Raw genomic sequence first — 21981 nt, forward strand, 5'->3', positions numbered from 1 at the left:
TGGGGAAAGTTACCTACCAAAGTCAGGGTCTGAGGTTCTCTCTTATAGGAGCTGGAACCTCAAATGTGTACAAGAGTCATATTCATGGAAGAGCCAGACTTTGGATTTCATCTAAAGACTGTGAGTGTCAGCAACCGAGCGGCTTCAATTTAGCAGGAGGGGGCAGCCCCCAACGGGTGCTGGAGTCTGGCAACAGGGAAGGGAAGGAATTCCTGATGTATCTCACCTAATTCCCTAGGACAAGTGACCCCATACAGAGATGGATGGATGTCAAGGAGAAGGGTTTTTTTTTTTCTTTTTATTGAGGTGAAATTCATGTAACATAAAATTTACCATTTTAAAAGTGAACAATTCAGTGCATTTAGTATAGTCACCTTGTCGCGAAGCAACCACCTCTATCTAATTCCAAAACATTTTCATCACTGCGAAAGTTTTTTAAAAACATACTGATTATGTAATTACTCCCATTCCTTCCCCCCCTCAACCCCTGTCAACCACCACTCTGTTTTCTATCTCTATGGATTTACATATTCTAGCCTTTAGCACAAACTTAGTTAGGATTTTGGACTTTTTCTCTAATATAAAGGCGAGCCACTGGCATGTTGGTTATAATTATATTCATGTTGGTTATATTATATTCTAAGGGGAAAGAACAGAATGCCCCAAAGCCTGAAAGAACCAGGCACATCTCGAGAAACAAAAGGAGATTTTTCAGACTACAGCTTAAGATAGGGCTAGAGCAAGGGTTAGGTTTGGGGATAATCAGAAAAAAAAAGCACAGAACTGATTCACTTTGCTGCACACCGGAAACTAACACAACATTGTACATCAACTATACTCCTGTTAAGAAAAAAAAAAAAAGCACGGGGTGGGCACGGGGGAAACGTGGGAGAGTTTTGTGCAAAGGATAGAACAGGTCAGCTGTGAGAGGTGGGAATATTAGAAGTCAATCTGGAACTCATATTAGGGAAGGTTGAAGAAGGAGGTAAGTGTGATGGCCCAATTAAGGTGCCACAAGGTCCACAATGAGCAAGATATCAGTGAGGAGACTATGGCATCCACTAGATTCCTTCCATCCCAAACAAAGAGAGTCCTAGGACATACAGCCAAATAGACACTGACTCAACAACTCCTTGATGGGGCACCCAGAAGAACACCCCCCGCCCTCCTTTTCCACAGCTGTCGGCTCTATCCTTTCACTCTCACACTCCACACTAAGTCCCCTCCCCACTCCCATGACCTATCTCTTAGATACAACCAAGCCTTGGGACTCTAATGATGGTAGCCTCAGTTATGATCATCTGGTCGACCCCCATCCTGACAACTATGTGACTTCTGGGTCTGAGGGAGGGGTGGGAGCGGCCTGTGGCCCACTCTGGCCCGGTGCATCAGGGGTTTCTTGCGGCTGTGCCAATCTTCTGCCAGAAGCCCCACCAGAAGTACTAGAATCACAGCCCCCAGGCATATCCGGACCAGATTGCTCTTAGTGTAATACTGGAAGGCAAGACCTGGAGGAACGAGAGAGACAGGAGCAGATGATAAAAAGCCCATCTCCACAGGGGGCCCAAGTTCGATCCCCAGTCAGGGAACTAAGATCCCACATGCTGCGGGGCAACTAAGCCCGCGCGCGTCACAACTACAGAGCCCACACGCCCTGGAGCCCGAGCGACACAACTAGAGAGAGAAACCCCGCACGCCACAACTAGAGAGAAGCCCTCGCATCACAATGAAAGAACCCGCATGCCTCAACAAAGACCCCGAGTGCTGCAGCTAAGACCTGACGCAACCAAAAAAAAAAAAGAAAGAAAGAAAATAAATAAGTAAATAATCAAGTGTTAAAGAAAGATCCCACATGCCGCACGGTGCAGCCAAACAAACAAACAAACAAACAAAAAAGCCCATCTCCAGGACCCACATACATATCGGGTTTCTCATAGCCGTATGCCTCATCTGAGACTCTATTACTCCCGGCTAGCTAGGATGCCGATCTCCTTCCTGGAGGGTTCCTTTCCTCCTCACCAAGGGTTAGGATTAGATAAGCCCAATTGTCTAAGTATCTTCCATACACCCCCTCACAGGCCTCTGGTTCAGCCTCACCCCACACACAGACACTACCTGGTTATTTGGCTAATTGTAGACCGTTAGAAGGGGTGGGGAGAGAGATGAAATTTATCTTTCTTTCTCTGACCTTTTAGAAGGTCACCTTCACACCTGATCCCTGCCCAGTTCGGAGCGCCACACACTAATAGCCCCCCTCCACTTCATACTTTACACACCAGAGCCCAAGATCACAGAGCTGCAGCTTCTGTGTAGGGAAAGCAGCCAGCTTTGGGTAAAGACGTGGGACGGGGAAAGGAAGCTGGTCCAGAGAAGGACACTTGCTCACCAGTTGGAGGGTCTGACTCCTTTGGAAGGATGGTGGTATTCCTAGAAGTTTCTGGGAATCAAAAAGGATACGTGTAAACGGGTGGAACCATCTCTCCTACCCCCGTTTCTACCGCTATCCTGAACACATGCACTTGGGAGCTGGAATTCCAGGGTTCTAAGAAGAGCATGAACTGTAGAGTCAGGGTGTTCCAATTTGAAGCCCAGACCCATCACTTATTAGATGCAGGGTCTCGGGCAAATGACGTCACACGTACGAGTCAGTTTTCCTATCTGTCCTGAGAGCGACTGGGAACCCAGAAGGGTTTTGAACAGAGGGTGAGGAGGAATCTCATCAGGGTCTTAGAAAGACCCTGCTGGCATCAGGAACCTAAAAAAAGCTAGAGTTGTGTGGACGCAGTGGCGATATCTAACCTGTCCTCTGGGGATCTGTCAAAGGTTTTCCGTCTTGGGGGAAATGGAGACTTTTTCCTGGGGAAGCCAAGGGCAAAGAGAATGGCAGCAAAAAGGAAGCATATTTGCATTGGATTGGAGGAATAAGAAAAATGTACTGTGTCCAGGTAACTATGATCTATGTGGGGCTGAAGCACGGGCTCTGCCTGGAAGCAGTGGGAACACGATTACACACATGGATCAGAGCCGAGTCAGAAGAGCAGTGTGTAGGGATGAGCAATGGTCTTCCCATGATAGCCTTGGTGCCGCCATCTTGGAAACAGCCACATTACCCAGAAAGCTCTTCTGCCCCCAAGCTCAGAGCCCATCTCCATCCCATCCTCATCTTCAAACCAAGGACTTTTCCTGGGAAGAATCAGGTGGTTTTGAGAAGCAGATTAAAAGCCTACAGCCTGACACAGACGTAGAGAACAAATGTATGGATGCCAAGGTGGGAAGGGGGGGGGTGGGATGAATTGGGAGAGGGGGATTGACATATATACACTGTTGATACTATGTATAAAATAGATAACTAATGAGAACCTACTGTAGAGCACAGGGAACTCTACTCAATGCTCTGTGGTGACCTAAATGGGAAGGAAATCCAAAAAAGAGGGGCTTATATGTATATGTATAGCTGATTCACTTTTCAGTACAGTAGAAACACAACATTGTAAAATTTTTAAAAATTAAAAAAAAAAAAAAAAAGCCTACAGCCTGAGACGAGGGAAGGGAGCCCAATCCTCCTCCTTTCTGCTGAGCTCTGGGCGCCTGGCTACTCACCAGCGGCGGAAACTTCGTTCACGAGTGACTGGTTCAGTTTCTTGGAGGCTTCTGAGAATTCTAAGCAAGAGGATTATAAGGAATTGGGTAACGTCAGGTTTGCCCAGTAAGTCCATACTCTCCATACCCCTTCTGAGATATCCAGTCTCCCTGGAACCCATTTCTCTAACACACACTGCCCAGACACAGAGGAAAGACAAACTCAAAAAGCCCAAACTATACTGCCTTCTACTTCTGAGTGGCTTAATAAGAAATGAGGTGTCAGGTGTCATTCTGAGATGTCACAGCCTAGCGTACTATTTCTTTCTTTTTTTTTTTTAATTTATTTTATTTATTTATGTTTGGCTGCACTGGGTCTTTGTTGCTATGCGCGGGCTTTCTCTAGCTGCGGCGAGCGGGGACTACCCTTCGTTGCGGTGCGCAGGCTTCTCGTTGCGGTGGCTTCTCTTGTTGTGGAGCACGGGCTCTAGAGCGCAGGCTCAGTAGTTGTGGCTCGCGGGCTTCAGTAGTTGTGGCACGCGGGCTCAGTAGTTGTGGCTCGCGGGCTCTAGAGCGCAGGCTCAGTAGTTGTGGCGCACGGGCTTAGTGGCTCCGCGGCATGCGGGATCTTCCCGGACCAGGGCTCGAACCCACGTTCCCTGCATTGGCAGGTGGATTCTTAACCACTCCGCCACCGGGGAAGACCTAGCGTACTATTTCTTAAGACACAGGCTGACATCCGTACCGCCAGAAGCAGCTGAGATGCCATGAAACTTGGGAAGACCATGGCTCACACGAAAGGTAGTGCGGTGGTTCTCAAAGTAGCATCCCCTGGGAACTTGAAAATTATTGGACCTCACCCCAGACCCTCTGAATCAGAAACGCTAGGGGTCTAGGAATCTGTCCTTTATAAGCTCTCCAGGTGATTCTCAAGCCCACTACAGTTTCAGAACCACTGATCAATGGAATCGGAGACTCAGAACTGGAGCCCAGGGATCTACAACTTTACAAGCCACTCTGCTTATTCTTCTACAGGTTAGACATCATAAACCAACCCCGAAAGGCTGGAGAGAGGTGGGGATGTGGGACAGGATCGTCATATCTATACATTTATTATACCTTCTTTACAAGCAGAAATAAGGAATTTTTAAAATAAAGCAAATCTGTGAAAGAGGCAAATGAAATAAACTGAGAAATCTAGACAAAGAGGAGAAAGAAAAGGGGGTCCATGTGCCTTATACCACGGAAACCAGGGTGAATCCTCCGGAACTTACCTGTTACAGAGGAAGGTGGTTCTGTGGACAACCAGCTGGGGGTAAAAGAGGTCCCTGAGAAATCAGAAAAAGAAAAGAGAGAGAATTCTGTGCTCTGTTAGGTATGGATCCTGAGCAAACCCAGTTTCCTCACCTGGAAAATAAAAATAAAGACGCTTCCATCATTGGACTGTCATGGGTGTTAAATAGCATTTGAAAGGCACACCTAGCACATTCTGGGGCTGATTAATGACACTCCCTGTAGCTGCCTTCCCTGTTTTTCGAACCTCAGTGCTTTCCTTTCTTCTGGAGCTCTGTGACCTGCTGTCTTACTTACCTGCCTTCCCTGGGAACAAACCGGGCTCTTGCCTCCTGGGAAGCAGATGAGGAGACAGAAACTATGGGATACATCTGGGGAAAGACAGGCATCCCATGTGGGGAGAAAAGGGAACTGCCTAAGGAATAAAACACAGCCCCGCTTTCCTTTCCCACCACCCTTGCTGCTTGCTTGTGGATTTTTTTTTTTTTTTTTTTTACCTAGACAAATCACAAGGCATTATTCATAGTATTAAAATTTCTTTTTCTTGGGAATTCCCTGGTGGTCCAGAGGTTAGGACTCCGTGCTTTCACTGCTGAGGGTGTGGGTTCAATCCCTGGTTGGGGAACTAAGATCCCGCAAGCTGCACAGCATGACCAAAAAATTTTTTAAAAATAAATAAAATTTATTTTTCTTAGTGTGTATACCCAGAATAATGGCCTCCCAAATATGACAGTATCCTAATCCCCAGAACCAGTGACTACGGTACCTTACATGGCAAAAGGGACTTTGCAGATATGATTAAGAATCTTGGGCTGATTCGCAGCAACATGGATGGATCTAGAGATTGTCATGCTGAGTGAAGTAAGTCGGACAGAGAAAGACAAATATCACATGATATCGTTCATATTTGGAATCTTAAAAAAAGGGTACAAATGAACTTATTTACAAAACAGAAATAGAGCCACAGATATAGAACACAAACTTATGGTTACCAGGGGGAAAGCGGGGGAGGGATAAATTGGGAGATTGGGATTGATGCATACACCCTACTATGTATAAAATAGACAACTAATAAGGACCTACTGTATAGCACAGGGAACTCTGCTCAATACTCTGTAATGTATGGGAAAAGAATCTTAAAAAGAGTGGATATACGTATATGTATAACGGAATCTCTTTGCTATACACCTGAAACTAACACAACATTGTTAATCAACTATACTCCAATATAAAATTTAAAAAAAAATTTTTAAATAAAAATAAGGGACTTCCCTGGTGGTCCAGTGGTTAAGACTCCACACTCCCAATGCAGGGGGTGCAGATTCGATCCCTGCTCGGAGAACTAAGATCCCACATGCTGCATGGCCTGGCCTAAAAATTAATTAATTAATTAATAAAATAAAGTAGGGAATTCCCTGGTGGTCCAGGGGTCCGTGCTTCCACTGCAGGGGGCACAGGTTTGATCCCTGGTCGGGGAACTAAAGCTCCCGCATGCCACGCGGTGCGGCCAAAAAAGAAAGAATAAATAAATAAAATTTTTAAAAGTAAAAATAAAATAAATGCAAAGACTGCATATATGTATATGTATAACTGATTCACTTCGCCGTACACCTGAAACTCACACAACATTGTAAATCAACTATACTTCAATAAAAATTTTTTAAAATCTTGGGCTGGGGAGATTACCCTGGACTACCTGGGTGGGTCCAATCACAAGGGTCCTTAAAAGCGTAAGAGAGGCAGGAAGGAGGAAGAGTCAGAGATAGATTAGAAGACGCTATGATGCTGACTTTGATGATGAAGCAATGGACCATGGAAGCCAAGAGATGTAGGCACCTCTAGAAGCTGGAAAAGGCACCAGAAACCTCCCCTTGAGCCTCCAGAAAGAAGGCTGGCTGACACCTTTGTTTTATCCCCGCAGGACCCCTTTTTGACTTCTGACCTCCAGAACCGTAAGGTAATAAATTTGTGATATTTTAAACCAGTGAATTCACGGTGATTTGTTCCAGCAGCACTCAGACACTCATACACCCTCCAAAGCCTCTGTCTTCTCCTGCCCTCCCACTTTCTTCATGCCTATTGCTCCCTCCCCTTGGAGCTTCCACCAGGGCCTGTGAAGGCTGGGGGAAAAGGTTTGGTCTGCACCCCTAACCTGTGACCACGAGCTCCAGGGGGTCGCTGGGGGCCGACCACAGGTATGGAGATCTGCTGGAAAAGCTGTAGCATCGGTAGGTCCCGCTGTGGGCAGCAGTCACCGTGGTGATGGGAAAATCAGCCTGGTACCACCTTTCAGGTGTCTCGAAGGGCCCAGTGTCCCCCTCCTTGTACAGAGCAAATTGGTCAAAACTATACTGGCTCTGACACCGTAGAGTTACGTCCACTCCTGGGGCCACTGCCGTGCTGGGCTGGGCTGAGAGCGAGGGCTTGGTGAAAACTCCTGGGAGAGAAGAAAACTCTGGTATTAAAGATGGTGGCCCCTGTGGAAAACAGTACGGAGGTTCCTTAGAAAACTAAAAATAGAATTACCATATGATCCTGCAATCCCACGCCTGGGCATATATCCGGACAAAACTCTAATTCAAAAAGATACATGCACCCCTATGTTCATAGCAGCATTATTCACAATAGCCAAAGCATGGAAACAACCTAAATGTCCATCAACAGATGAATGGATAAAGAAGACGTGGTACATATATACAATGGAGTACTACTCAGCCATAAAAAGGGATGAAATAATGCCATTTGCAGCAACCTGGATGCAACTAGAGATTATCATAATAAGTCAAGTAAGTCAGAAAGAGAAAGACAAATACCATATGATATCACTTATACGTGGAATCTAAAATATGACACAAATGAACATATCTATGAAACAAAAACAGACTCACAGACATAGAGAACAGACTGGTGGTTGCCAAGGGGGAGGGGGCTAGGGGAGGGATGGAGTAGGAGGCTGGGGTTAGCAGGTGTAAGCTTTTCTATACAGAACGGATAAACAACAAGGTCCTACTGTATAGCACAGGGAACTGTATTCAATATCCTATGATAAACCATAATGGAAAAGAATATTTAAAAAAAAAGAATGTGTATAAATATATATATATATATATAAAACTGAATCACTTTGCTGTACAGCAGAAATTAATACAACATTGTAAACCAACTATACTGCAATTTAAAAAATATTAAAACTGAAAATAAATAAATAAATAAAGATGGTGGCCAGTGTCTCAGCTGTGGGGATGGGAAGGTTCCCCCACCTCTTTACAGGCTAGGGAACTTTCCAGCTGTATCCGGCCTAGAGAAGCTACTCTTCCCACCACCAGCTCACAAAGTGGTTAAGGGAGCATGACAGAAGTGACATCACAGTACCCAGGCTCAAATCCTGGTTTTGCAGGTTAGGGGCTGGACAAATCTCCCCCTATATCTGTGCCTCCGTGTCCTCTACTATAAAACGGGAATGATTGGATGAGACAATATGTATTAAGCACTTAACAGAATACGGAATGCATAGCAAGCATCCAAAATATAATGGTAGTAACAAACTAGCTTAACCTGATAATTACACGGTAAGCTTGTATTACAGTATACAATAGTTATATTGTAAACATATTAGAGTGCCAGATTCCAGGTGCTGTTCCAAGACCATGCCATATATCAGTTCACTGAATCCTCACAAAGACCTATGCATTCATCCCTATAAATATTCCCAGTTTATACATGAAACTAAAATACACAATGCTGAATCACTTGTCCGAGGTCACAAGATAGTAAGTGGCAGAGCTGAAGTTTGCAATCACGGAGGTTGGCTCCAGGCTGTCTGCTCCTAAAGGTGAACCTATCCTACTATGTAATTTGATATTATTATTATCATCATAGAGCATCACAAGTCACGCCTGGAAAGCCATACTCACAACAGCCAAAGTTGCCTGTTAACTATGGCTCATTTATTCATTCAGCAATTTTTTCCTCTGAGCAACTATTATGTATTAGTCTCTAGAAATAAAAATCCCATCAGGAAGAAAGAATAGCCTATAACTAATAGATAAGTAGGGCTTCCCTGGTGGCGCAGTGGTTAAGAATCTGCCTGCCAATGCAGGAGACATGGGTTCCAGCCCTGGTCCGGGAAGATCCCACATGCCACGGAGCAACTAAGCCTCTGCACCACAACTACTGAGCCTGCGCTCTAGAGCCCGCGAGCCACAACTACTGAGCCCACGAGCCACAACTACTGAAGGCCATGCGCCTAGAGCCCGTGCTCCGCCACAAGAGAAGCCAACGCAGTGAAAAGCCCAGGCACCGCAACGAAGAGTAGACCCTGCTCACGGCAACTAGAGAGCCCGTGCGCAGCAACGATAGACCCAACACAGCCAAAAATAAATAAATTAAAATAAATTAAGAAAAAAATAGATAAGTAAATGTGTGGCATACCAGGTAATGATGAATGCCATTTTAAATCGAGATGGAATTTTAAGTAGGGTGGTGAGGGAAATACTTAATGAGAAGATAGTATTTGATGGGGGACTTCCCTGGCAGTGCAGTGGTTAAGACTCTGAGCTTCCACTGCGGGGGGGCACGGGTTCGATCCCTGGTGGGGGAGCTAAGATCCCCCATGCTGCGTGGTGAGGCCAATAAATAAACAAATAAATAAGCTATCTTCTTTTAAAGATAAAAAATAAAATTTAAAAAAGAGTATTTGAGTCAGCCCCCAAGGCACACTGGTGGACCACTGTACCTCAGGTAGTCAGGAGTTAGGGTGAGGCAAGCTAGGCACTCTCTTCGGATGAAAAAAAACCAAAACCTTCAGTAATCAAGATAAATATAATTTTAATGCAAATTTTTAAGTAAAAATGAATGCAAACACATTTACAGGGAACAAAATATCAAGATTTTAAACAAAGACAGAATCCAACTGTGCCCAGGGGAGCCATGCTGAAGTCTGAAACATGAACCTACCCTGCTGTATAACTTGATATTATTATCATCACAGAGCATCCCAACCCACGCCTGGCACGCAGTACACAACACTGAAAGTTGCCTGATAATTGGAGGCAAAAGGCTCAAAACGCTTTTATGGCTTTTTATGGTTCATTTTTTCCACGCTATGAACATAGCTGAAAAAATCTTGAAAAGTTTAAAAGTTGATTACTAAAACTCACAACATTATTTTAAGTTTAAATATTTTATTTATACAAAAAATAAACAGAATTCATTATCATTTTACTCTCCTGGCTTTCATGGAAGCAAACTCAATATTTTTTGAAGCCACTTCAGAAAATAATCATTTAAAAGCGCATTAGTGGGCTTCCCTGGTGGCACAGTGGTTAAGAATCCGCCTGCCAATGCAGGGTCACGGGTTCGAGCCCTGGTCCGGGAAGATCCCACATGCTGCGGAGCAACTAAGCCTGTGCGCCACAACTACTGAGCCTGCGCTCTAGAGCCCGTGAGCCACAACTACTGAGCCCACGTGCCACAACTACTGAAGCCCACGTGCCTAGAGCCCGTGCTCCACAACAGGAGAAGCCACCGCAATGAGAAGCCCGCGCACCGCAAGGAAGAGTAGCCCCCGCTCGCCGCAACTAGAGAAAGCCCACACGCAGCAACGAAGACGCAACGCAGCCAAAAATAAATAAATAAGTAAAAATTAAAAAAAAAAAGCATTAGCTAGAAAAGGATAAGCTGAGAACATTTTATTCCATCAAAAAATAAAAATAAAAAGGCATAGGGGACTTCCCTGGTGGCGCAGTGGTTGAGAATCTGCCTGCCAATGCAGGGGACACGGGTTCGAGCCCTAGTCAGGGAACTAAGCTCCCGCACGCCACACAGGGCAGCCAATAAAGAAATAATTTTTTTTTTTCAATGCATAAATGTGGCTAGAGGGGTACGCATTTGTCCTCTTGTGTCAGGTTTGGATGTGGCTTGGAATGGCATTCCTGGAATTTGTCTTTACTTAAAATTGTGTACATCGTGGATGATTTTGCATTGATTTGGGTTTGTTTGGTTTTTTAAAGATATTGCATTAACGTATTACTTATGTTGATTACTGAGTTTTTTGGCACCTAAATTTAGCACTTAAAGCCAATGCCTCGCTTGCCCCACCCTAATTCCAGCGCCTCTGGGACTTTGGATTTACGGTCATCTTAACCCCCACTGTCACCCTCTCTGAGCCCAGAACTGAGGACCACGCAGCCCTGCGGCTACAAGTCCAGCCACACCCCACGCCCAGTTACCAGTAGCAACCAGCTCCAGCTGGTTGCTGGGGGGAGACCAGCTGGTCCCGCTCTGATAGGAGCAGCGGTAGCGTCCGACGAAGCGTTGTTCCATGGCCGAGATGGAGAGCTCCGCCTGGTCCAAATACTTCCGGGATATCAGTTCCTCCAGGCGGTACAAGTCCGCGCCTGGAGGGCCCTGGCAGCTGATGGTCACCGGCTTCCCCAGGGGCACAAGGGAGCTGGGCCGGGCCTGGAGGGAGGGCTTGGGCAGTGGGCCTGGAAGGGAAGCAGAGCCTAGCAGAGGTCAGTTTCCAACAGAGCCTCCTCCTGGGCTCTCCCACCCCCTCCTGCCCTCTCGCTGGCTGAACCCAGAAGAGGGATCTGCACTCACCTTTCTGAGCCTGTATCACCTGCCCCAGACACAGCCCTGAGGAGAGAAGCAAAGGGTCAATCACCAGGACCTCAGCATGAATCCACACTTCCTGCGTACTGGGCACCGGGATGAGAAACTTGCATGCATTGGCTTTCTTTTTTTCTTTATTTTTTTAATTTTTATTTTATGTTGGGGGTATAGTTGATTAACAACGTGTTAGTTTCAGGTATTCGCTTTCTTTTGTAGTAATTTTGTTTCAAAGATACACATGCATGTAATTGAAGTGAAAGAAGCCAGCCATAAAAGGCCATGATTGTATGATTCCATTTGTATGAAACATCCAGAATGGATCAATCTGTCCAGAGACAGTAGATGGGGAGCGGGGCGGGGTGGGGGGGGGGGAGGAGGGGGGGTGGCGGGTACGGGGGGGGGGATTGGGGAGTGATTGTAACGGGTATGAGATTTCCTTTTGGAGTGGTGAAAAGGCCTTGGAACTAGATAGACGTGTTGGTTGCACAACATTGTGAGTGGACTACATGTCATTAGTGGTAAATTTTATGTGAAGTGTATTATTTTACCACAATTTTTAAAAAGCTGAACAGGGACTCCTTGCCGCACCCCCAGCTCCCTGCAGTATACTTCCCCATTCACGCAGCTGGAAAGAGAAGGGAGCTGTGTGCCAGAAGGGGGTCTCACTTTTTTCCAGTTTCATAGAGATGTAATTGACATATAACATGGTGTACGTGTAACAGTGTTGATTTGATACATTTTTCTGTCCCAGGATGGTTACCACCATAGTACTAGCTGACACCTCTATCTGGACACATAGTTGCTATTTCTTGTCAGTGGTGAGAACATTGAAGATCTAGTCTCTTAGCAACTTTCAAGTATATATTACAGTATTATCAGCTATAATCACCATGCCATATATTAGATCATGATGTGGTGTCTTGCATTAAATCATAAGTCAAGAGCTCTCAGGGTGCATTAATACTGGATTTCTCCCTATTTCATGCTTTTGGGTTAAATCAACATTCTCCCTATTTTGTGCTTTGGGGTTAAGTCATTATTATGACTGTGCAAATATTATTCACACCTGAGCATTATAATGCACCTATATACTTTTTTTCTATTTATTTTCCCTAGGATCAAAAATTGTATGGTTTATTTCCATCCACATAGTGTTCCTTGAACATATATCTAATTCTTTCCACAATTTTCAATAGCCTTTCCATGTAACTTTACACATCTATCAAACTGCATAATCTATAAATTCCACTTTTTCCCTTTGAGGTGCCTTCCCCCCGTTTTCTCTTCTATCTGAACTAATTCTTCTCTAGGTTGAACAACTGCCCTTTTTCTCTCAAGCTAAGACTCTTTTTTTTTTTTTTTAACCGTTTTGCTGAGTTAGTAGCATTATCAGTTTAAGTCTCACTACGGTTGCCAGACTTAGCAAATAAAAACATGGGACTCCCAGTGAAATTTGAATTTCAGGTAAACAACAAATAATATACAGCATATATTGCATAGTAGTTCCCATGAGGTCCACGATCAGGTAGATTCAAACACTAGCAGCATATTTTCGTGGTAAAGAATGTGGATTTGGTGCAAACATTCCTTAGTTTGTATTCGAGCCATAGCTGTGCGACCTTAAACAAGTTACTTCATCCTTCCGGGCCTCAGTTTTCTCACCTGTAAAATGGGAATAATAGTAGGTCCTACTTCATCAGGCTGTTATGGGGATTAAATGAGTAAGTGTCTGTTTAAAAACATAGAATAATGTAACTGTAAGTGCTACATGAGTGTCTTTAAAGAATGAATAAATGAATAAGTGAATGAGAGACAGTTTGTGTTTATGGTATACACTCTTATCCCCAATTAACACCAACTGTTTCCTTCCTTCTTAGCCGCTTGGAGCTTCTGTCCTTTTAGCGATAAAGTTCTTTTGAAGAAATAAGGAAATAATGCACACACGTGCCCAGAATAAAGCTTGATAAGGAGAAGGCAGTAAAAACGCATCTGAGCCCACGCCCAGTCCTGTTAAGGGGGACTCTTACTCCAGCCTTATTGAGGTTAATTGACAAATAGAAATCTTATATATCTAAGGTTTACAGCATGATGACTTGTGAAATAATTACCACAATCAAGCTAATTAACACATCCATCACCTCACGTAATTATCTTTTTTTTTTTTTTTTTGGTGAGAAATTTAAATGTACTCTCTTAGCAAGTTTCAAGTATATGCTACAGTATTATTAGCTATGATCATCATTCTATAATTTGGATCCCCAGAAGTTCTTCATCTTATAACTGGAAGTTTGTACCCTTTGACCAACATCTACCTCCCCATTTCCCCCACCCCCATGCCCCAGCCCCTGGCATCTACCAATCTACTCTCTGCTTTTGTGGGTTTTTGAGATTCCACGTATAAGTAAGATCCTGCAGTATTTGTTTTTCTCTCTCTGGATTATATCACTCAGCATAGTACCCTCAAGGTCCGGCCACATTGTCACAAATGGCAGAACTGTTTGCACCAGTACCATGAGGGATACTGACAAGCTAAATCTATAATCTAGCCCTGATACCAAATCCACATTAAACAAAATTAAAAATTAAAACACAACAAGGACCAACTGTATAGCACAGGGAACTCTCCTCAATACTCTGTAATGGCCTGTATGTGAAAACAACCTAAAAAAAGGTAGATATATTTATATGTATGGCTGATTCACTTTGCTGTACGCCTGAAACTAACACAACATTGTAAATCAACTATACTCCAATAAAAATTAACAACAACAAAAAAAAGCGAAGAGCCAAGGAAATGTTTAAATACTGTTGAATAATATTCAGCTATTTAAAAGAATAAATTAAGAACTATACATGTCTACTGCTATGTGTCAAAAAGTAAGCTGCAGAATAATGTGTACCATATGTTCTTATTTTTATAGGAAAAAACTCTACGTATGTGTACACATTTGTACTAAAAAATTAAGATAAATGTAGAAGGATAAACTAGTATTGGTTACTGTTGGTGAGTTAAGGGGGGCTTAGAACAGAATTTATTGTTGTTTTATGTGTCCTCTTACAACTTGTAAAAAGAAGCATAAACTTTTATAAAGAATCTAATAACAGTTTAATAAAAAAAACCCCACACAACAAGGACCTACTCTATAGCACAGGGAACTATACTCAATATTTTGTAATAACCTATAAGAAACAGAATCTGAAAAAGAACATATATATGTATATATCTGAGTCACTGTGCTGTACACCTGAAACTAACACCACGTTGTGAATCAACTATATTTTAATTAATTAATTAATTAATTAATTAAAATTAAACCAGCATGGAGTAGTGGGAACGTTGCAGCCAACACTGGGAGACCTGTATTTATTTTTTGACTCAGCCATGAATACACTAGAGTAATTCAGACAAACACCATCTCCCTGGGGTCCCAGTTTTCCCACCCAACAAATAAATGAGGTGACCCTTGGTCACCTCCTGCCCTGAAAATTTCCTCTTGCCTCTTGTACTGATGCAATTTTTTAAAAATTCTTTGTCTCATAGCCCACTGCCTATCCCTCAGCATTTTGCAGGTTGACTCACCAAGACAGAAGGCAGCCATGGATGCAGACATGGTTCCTCGGCCTGTCCTGAGCTGTATAGCCCAGGAGGGAAGCCCTGCGTGCGGGCTGGAGCAGAGATACAGGAATGTGATGGGAATAAAGAATGCTCTCCTCCCTTCCCCCATCAGCCTGGCTTCTCCTAATTGAGACTCATCAAGCCGGAGGCGTCCCCTCAGTAGAATGACTTTGCACACAAGCCCCAAGGAGCCTGGCTTATCTCCCGTCACCAGCCCAGTGTCCCAGCAGGTCTGCCTAGTGAGGCATCATCTGCGTTCTGATACTCCCAGAAGCTCCCTGGCATTCATTAGGGACATGCAAGTCAAAACCACAATGAGATATCACTTCACACCCACGAGGATGGCTCCATCAAAAAGACAGATATTAACAAATGTTGGTGAGGAAATGGAGAAGCTGGAGTCCTCATGCTTTGATGGTAGGTGTATAAAATGGTGCCTCCGCTGTGGAAAACATTTCCTCAAAACGTGAAGCAGTGAATGATTCAGCAACTCCACTTCTGGGTATATACCCAAAAGAATCGACAGCAGGAACTTGAACAGATATTTGTATACCCGTGTTCACAGCAGCATTATTCACAATCGCCAAAACATGGAAACAACTCAAATGTCCGCTGATGGAAGGATAAATAAACTGTGGTGTATACATACCACAGTGGAATATTGTTCAGCCTTTAAAAGGAATGAAATTCTGACACAGGCTACGACCTGGATGAACCTTGAAGTCATTAGGCTAAGTGCAATAATCCAGACCCAAAAGACCACACATTATATGATTCCGTTTATATGAAATATCCAGAATAGGCAAATTCATAGAGACAGAAAGTACTTTGGAAGTTATTAGGGGCTGCGGGAAGGGAGAATGGGAAGTTATTGCACCATTTTAGATCTCTACCGGGGTAAAATGCATGGAAACTTTGATAAGTGTTTTGAACAAGGTGCTGACACAGAGTAGTACTATCTGACAGATCTCTGTAATAGAATGGTTTCAGGGAACTTCTCTTTGGAGTGGTGATGTTTGAGGTTATGCCTGATGGTAAGAAATATTCATAGAGGAAAGGCAGCACATTCAGCCTGCCCTAAAGTCTTGATGAAATAAAGAGCTTCGCATTTTCATGTAACCAGAAAATGACTGGTGTAGCTGGCCTTAAGTGAGCAGAAAGCTAAGACTGAAGAGATTATAGGGGTCAGATCAGGATGGCCCAACTTTAGCAGGTGATTCTTTTCCTTTTAATTATCTTTTATTTCTGTTAGTTGAAGGATAGTTAATTTACAATGTTGTATTAGTTTCACTTGTACACACAGCAATTGTTATACATACATATACATGTATGTGTATTCTTACATGTATAAATACATGTATGTATATATATATATGTAGGTATGTATATTCTTTTTCAGATTCTTTTCCCTTATAGGTTATTACAAGATATTGAGTATAGTTCCCTGTGCTATACAGTAGATCCTTGCTGTTTACCTACTTTATATATAAGTAGTGTGTATCTATTAATCCCAAACTCTTAATTTATCTCCCCACCACCACCCGCTACCCCCTCTGGTAACCATAAGTTTGTTTTCTCTGTCTGTGAGTCTATTTCCGTTTTGTAAATGAGTTCATTTGCACCAGGTGACTCTGCTGGAGTAGGGGAGGTCTGTCCGTTAGCCTTCCTGGTCTCCATCCACTAGACGTCACTAGCACTATGCCCCCTCCAGTTGTGACAACCAAAAACGTCTCCAGACATTGCCGGATGTCCCCTGGGGGAAGCAAAATCACCCCCAGTTGAGAACCGTTGGGTTCCATCATTCAGGGACTTAGAGGGCAAGATAAACTTGGATGCACAAATATCTCTTTATAATACTGCTCACTTTTCAAGCATTCCCTCATTTGATCCTCACGCAAGCTTGAAAAACGGGTTCTGTTTTAGTCCCACTCTGGTGAGAGAACTTGAGCTTAGAAGAAAATGTGCTTTTCTAGATGAAGCTTGGGTGCTGGGAGCCAAATAAATCATTTTCCTCTGGTCTAGCACATGTTCACATGGATCTAGGCAGAGTCTCTCCCTTGTTTGCTCTATGTATGCCCTTTAGTTCTCATTCCTTTTCTCCATCTCCAAGGGACAACTCTACAATATCTCATGTGAATTAGTTCATTTCTGCAAAACGTGATTTCGTACCGTGCAAAACGTATACTGTATTGTAAATTGTGCAATGCTGTGGAAGTCATTCGTCTTTCCATTGCCCAAAGAGATTTCACAGTCCGTTCACAGATCTGTAGAATATTGATTTGCTTCCAACACATTTATCCCTCCACTGTCCCAGTAACAGGCAGCCACATCATATCCAAATATCTCCAAGATAAACAATTCTGAGCTAAATATCATTCTACATGTGCCTCTGCGGACATATGTGAAATGTCCTTAAAATATGCACCCGACAGCAAATGCCAGCTCTTAAGCGTATCTTTCATTTACTTACTGCCAAACTGAACTCTGCATTCGCTGCACCAGTTTCTTCCCCCCCAACAGTGCAAGAGGATCCCCATACCTCCCCAATACCCCCAGCATGTGGGGTTACCCAGTTTGGGACTGACAGGTACACACTGCTTTATTTAAAATGGATAACCAACAAGGACCTAGTGTACCGCACAGGGAACTCTGCACACTGACTCTGTTAACAACCTAAATGGGAAAAGAATTTGAAAAAGAACAGATGCATGTCTATGTGTAACTGAATCACTTTGCTGTACGCCTGAAACTAACACAACGTTGTTAATCAACTGTACTCCAATATAAAATAAAAAGTTTAAAAAAATGTGGGATTACCCAGCCTTCTAATCTTTGCCAGTCCGATGGTATATTAGCTTGCTAGGGCTGCCGTAACAAAGTATCACAAACTGGGTTGCTTAAACAATAGAAATTTGTGTCATGGTTCTGGAATGTAGAAGTCTGAGGTCAAGATACTGGCAGATTTCCTCCTGAGAACTGCGGCGTGGAGGTCAGGGCAGAGTGGGGGAGACTTGGTGCGTGCCTCCCTCCTAGCTTCTAGCAACTTGTTGGCAATCTTTGGTGTCCCTTGTCTTATATTTTTAAATTTTTATCTTTTTATTAATTTTTAAGGGAAGTATAGTTGATTGAAGATGTGTTTCTGGTATACAGCAAAATGACTCAGTTATACATATATACATTCTTTTTTTTATATATTAATTTATTTATTTTTGGCTGCGTTGGGTCTTCGTTGCTGCGCGCACGCTCTCTCTAGTTGCGGCGAGCGGGGGCTACTCTTCGTTGCGGTGCGTGTGTTTCTCACTGCGGTGGCTTCTCTTGTTGCGGAGCACGGGCTCTAGGCGCACGGGCTTCGGTAGTTGTGGTGCTCGGGCTCAGCAGTTGGGGCTCTCGGGCTCTGGAGCGCAGGCTCAGTAGTTGTGGTGCACAGGCTTAGTTGCTCCGCGGCATGTGGGACCTTCCTGGACCAGGGATCGAACCTACGTCCCCTGCCCTGGCAGGCGGATTCTAAACTACTGCGCCACCAGGGAAGTCCCTCGTATATATATTCTTTTTCATGTTCTTTTCCATTATGGATTATTACAGGATATTGAAGAGAATAATTTTTAAATGTGTACACGATCATTCAGCTAGTGGGTGCAGAAGAGAATTTGAACCCTAATTAGCCCATCTATTCTAGACTCTTGAGCTCTTACTACTATCCTCTCCCACCAAGTGTCACTCCCCAACATCGTCCACATTATTTTTCTCCCCGGGTCTATTTCCATCAATCAACACACATTCTCAGTTCCCCTCTATTTCTTCTACTCTCCACTCCAAACCACTTGGCTGTATTTCACTGACCCCACCATTAACTTTCTTCTCTACTTCCTCTCATCAAAACTTATTGAATTATTTTTAATACCAACTCCAATTCCTCTCCTGTCATTCACATCTCTTTTTGATTGTGTTCTATTTATTTTTTTAACATCTTTATTGGAATATAATTGCTTTACAATGGTGTGTTAGTTTCTGCTTTACAACAGAGTGAATCAGCTATACATATACATATGTTCCCATATCTCCTCCCTCTCGTGTCTCCCTCCCTCCCACCCTCCCTATCCCACCCCTCTAGGTGGTCACAAAGCACCGAGCTGATCTCCCTGTGCTATGCAGCTGCTTCCCACTAGCTATCTATTTTACATTTGGTAGTGTATATATGTCATTGCCACTCTCTCACTTTGTCCCAGCTTACCCTTCCCCCTCCCCATGTCCTCAAGTCCATTCTCTACGTCTGCGTCTTTATTCCTGTCCTGCCCCTAGGTTCTTCAGAACCTTTTTTTTTTTTTTTTAGATTCCATATATATGTTTTAGCATATGGTATTTTTCTCTTTCTGACTTATTTCACTCTGTATGACAGACTCTAGGTCCATCCACCTCACTACAAATAACTCCATTTCATTTCTTTTTATGGCTGAGTAATATTCCATTGTATATATGTGCCACATCTTCTTTATCCATTCATCCGATGATGGACACTTAGGTTGCTTCCATGTCCTGGCTATTGTAAATAGAGCTGCAATGAACATTGTGGTACATGACTCTTTTTGAATTATAGTTTTCTCAGGGTATATGCCCAGTAGTGGGATTGCTGGGTCGTATGGTAGTTCTATTTTTAGTTTTTAAAGGAACCTCCATACTGTTCTCCATAGTGGCTGTATCAATTTACATTCCCACCAACAGTGCAAGAGGGTTCCCTTTTCTCCACACCCTCTCCAGCATTTATTGTTTGTAGATTTTTTGATGATGGCCATTCTGACTGGTGTGAGGTGATACCTCACTGTAGTTTTGATTTGCATTTCTCTAATGATTAGTGATGTTGAGCATCCTTTCATGTGTTTGTTGGCAATCTGTATATCTTCTTTGGAGGAATGTCTATTTAGGTCTTCTGCCCATTTTTGGATTGGGTTGTTTGTTTTTTTGATATTGAGCTGCATGAGCTGCTTGTAAATTTTGGAGATTAATCCTTTGTCAGTTGCTTCATTTGCAAATATTTTCTCCCATTCTGAGGGTTGTCTTTTTGTCTTGTTTATGTTTTCCTTTGCTGTGCAAAAGCTTTTAAGTTTGTGTTCTATTTATTTTAATTGCATAACTAAAGGGGGAAGTTCACCAAAACTAGCGGAAAACCATAAACCCCCGGCCTAAACACCCTCTGCATCATTCCCTTCCCCAAGAGTAACCCTTCTGTAGTTGAATTATTGCAATTTGGTTCCTTTACAAAGAACATTTCCTTGTTCATTTTTTGCTGCTCCGAAGGCTTCAGCTCTCAGAAACTCCTAGAACGTTAGACTGAAACGCCATTAGGAACTGCCTCCTTGCCCCATTTTTTTGTCACGTGGCATGCGGGATCTTAGCTCCCTGAGCAGGGATCCAACCCGTGCCCCCTGCAGTGGAAGCACCAAGTCTTAACCACTGGACCGCCAGAAAAGGCCCTCCTCCTTGCCCAGTTTGACTCTTATTTCTTTTAATAAATTTACTTATTTTATTTATTTATTTATTTTTGGCTGCGTTGGGTCTTTGTTTCTGCACACGAGCTTTCTCTAGTTGTGGCGAGTCGGGGGGCTACCCTTCCTTGCGGTGCGTGGGCTTCTCATTGCGGTGGCTTCTCTTGTTGCGGAGCACAGGCTCTAGGCACGTGCGCTTCAGTAGTTGTGGCACGTGGGCTCAGTGGTTGCGGCTCACAGGCTCTAGAGCGCAGGCTCAGTACTTGTGACGCACGGGCATAGTTACTCCACGGCACGTGGGATCTTCCCGGACCAGGGCTCGAACCCGTGTCCCCTGCATTGGCAGGAGGATTCTTAACCACTGCCCCACCGGGGAAGCCCAACTCTTACTTCTTGGCTTCTCCTTGTATTTGGTACCAGTGAGTTCTCCTTAAACATGCTTGGACAATTGTTCCTGCTCAGTGGCCCAGCTCACCCCTAATGCCTGCTCCCTCTCTGCTTTCTAAGGGCCAGATCGTGTGATTTGCCTCTCTCAGTAGACCATGAGTTCCTTAAGACCAGAAGCTATGCCAAGTGAAGGGTAAAGTGGAGTTTTTGTCCTATCTTTGCAATTGTTCTCTTTGACATTGATTTGAAATAAAAACCAATATGCAAAATAGAAGGAAAAAAAAAAAGACCAGAAGCTATATCTTACTAATATGTATATCGTCAGCACAGGTCCAAAGAAAGAGTCAACTTCTGTGAACATCTGTTAAATAAGCAAATGAGTGGGTAAATACACAAGGCACCAGGAATCCGTTGAGAGATATGTGATGCGTCCCAGAACTTCTTTATGGTTGACAAGGCTTCTCTATTCTTGAGTCTTTGCAGGGGCTCCAAGATGATGAGTGGCGTGGGTACATAAGTAGGACAACTCATGAAGCCCCATTTTCCTTAAGGGGCACTTGAACCCTGGAGTCCACACAGCCAGGTCCGGCTCTGCTCTCTGGACAAGGTGAAGGTGGCATGCACACAGGGCTATTTTGAGGAATCCTCAGTGGTGCAGGATGGGACTAAATCCCCGCTCCCTGTAAGGGGGTCCCGGTGTAGCTGAGCAGAAGACTCAGAAGACTCCGGTGGGTCTTCCTCTGTGTGGACCTGCCAGCATGAAGATCCAAAGTGAGGGGAGAACACCTGGGGGAGGGAGCAGGGGAAGGAGGATAGACTCACATGCATGTCCATTTGTCTGTCCTCCTCAGGCGGGATATCCTCTGAGACATCACCTGCCAGAAAAGAGGAGAGGATAGGCTTCCAGGAAGAGCCTTCAGATTATCCAGTCCTGCCATCTATATTTCAGAGACGGATGACTGAAATCGGGGAAGGGCAGTGACATCACACCCAGTGAGGTTTGCCCCAACC

At 43.8% G+C, this 21981-nt stretch overlaps 2 protein-coding genes across 3 annotated transcripts in view; both read right to left on the reverse strand.

Annotated features, from left to right (window-relative positions):
* Window positions 1–1273: 1273 nt before the first annotated feature.
* GP6 (glycoprotein VI platelet) lies at window positions 1274–21969 on the reverse strand. The gene is made up of 9 exons (XM_068528042.1): window positions 21793–21969; window positions 15068–15153; window positions 11476–11511; window positions 11103–11360; window positions 7025–7309; window positions 4854–4907; window positions 3601–3660; window positions 2387–2437; window positions 1274–1508 (listed from the first exon to the last, which is right to left on the reverse strand). The coding sequence occupies exons 1-9, from the start codon at window positions 21906–21908 to the stop codon at window positions 1288–1290; spliced, it is 1167 nt and encodes a 388-aa protein (XP_068384143.1). The 5' UTR covers window positions 21909–21969; the 3' UTR covers window positions 1274–1287.
* RDH13 (retinol dehydrogenase 13) overlaps window positions 21644–21981 on the reverse strand; it is a 28514-nt gene continuing 28176 nt past the window's right edge. The window contains exon 12 of one of the 2 annotated variants that reach the window (XR_011071361.1): window positions 21644–21756. The gene's annotated coding sequence lies outside the window, so the exon portion shown is untranslated. Of the gene's footprint in view, window positions 21757–21782; window positions 21846–21981 lie in introns of those variants that run through there. The other variant, XR_011071360.1, reaches the window with a different exon arrangement.

Source organism: Eschrichtius robustus, chromosome 19 (assembly GCF_028021215.1).
Source record: "Eschrichtius robustus isolate mEscRob2 chromosome 19, mEscRob2.pri, whole genome shotgun sequence".
Classification (NCBI taxonomy): Eukaryota; Metazoa; Chordata; class Mammalia; order Artiodactyla; family Eschrichtiidae; genus Eschrichtius; species Eschrichtius robustus.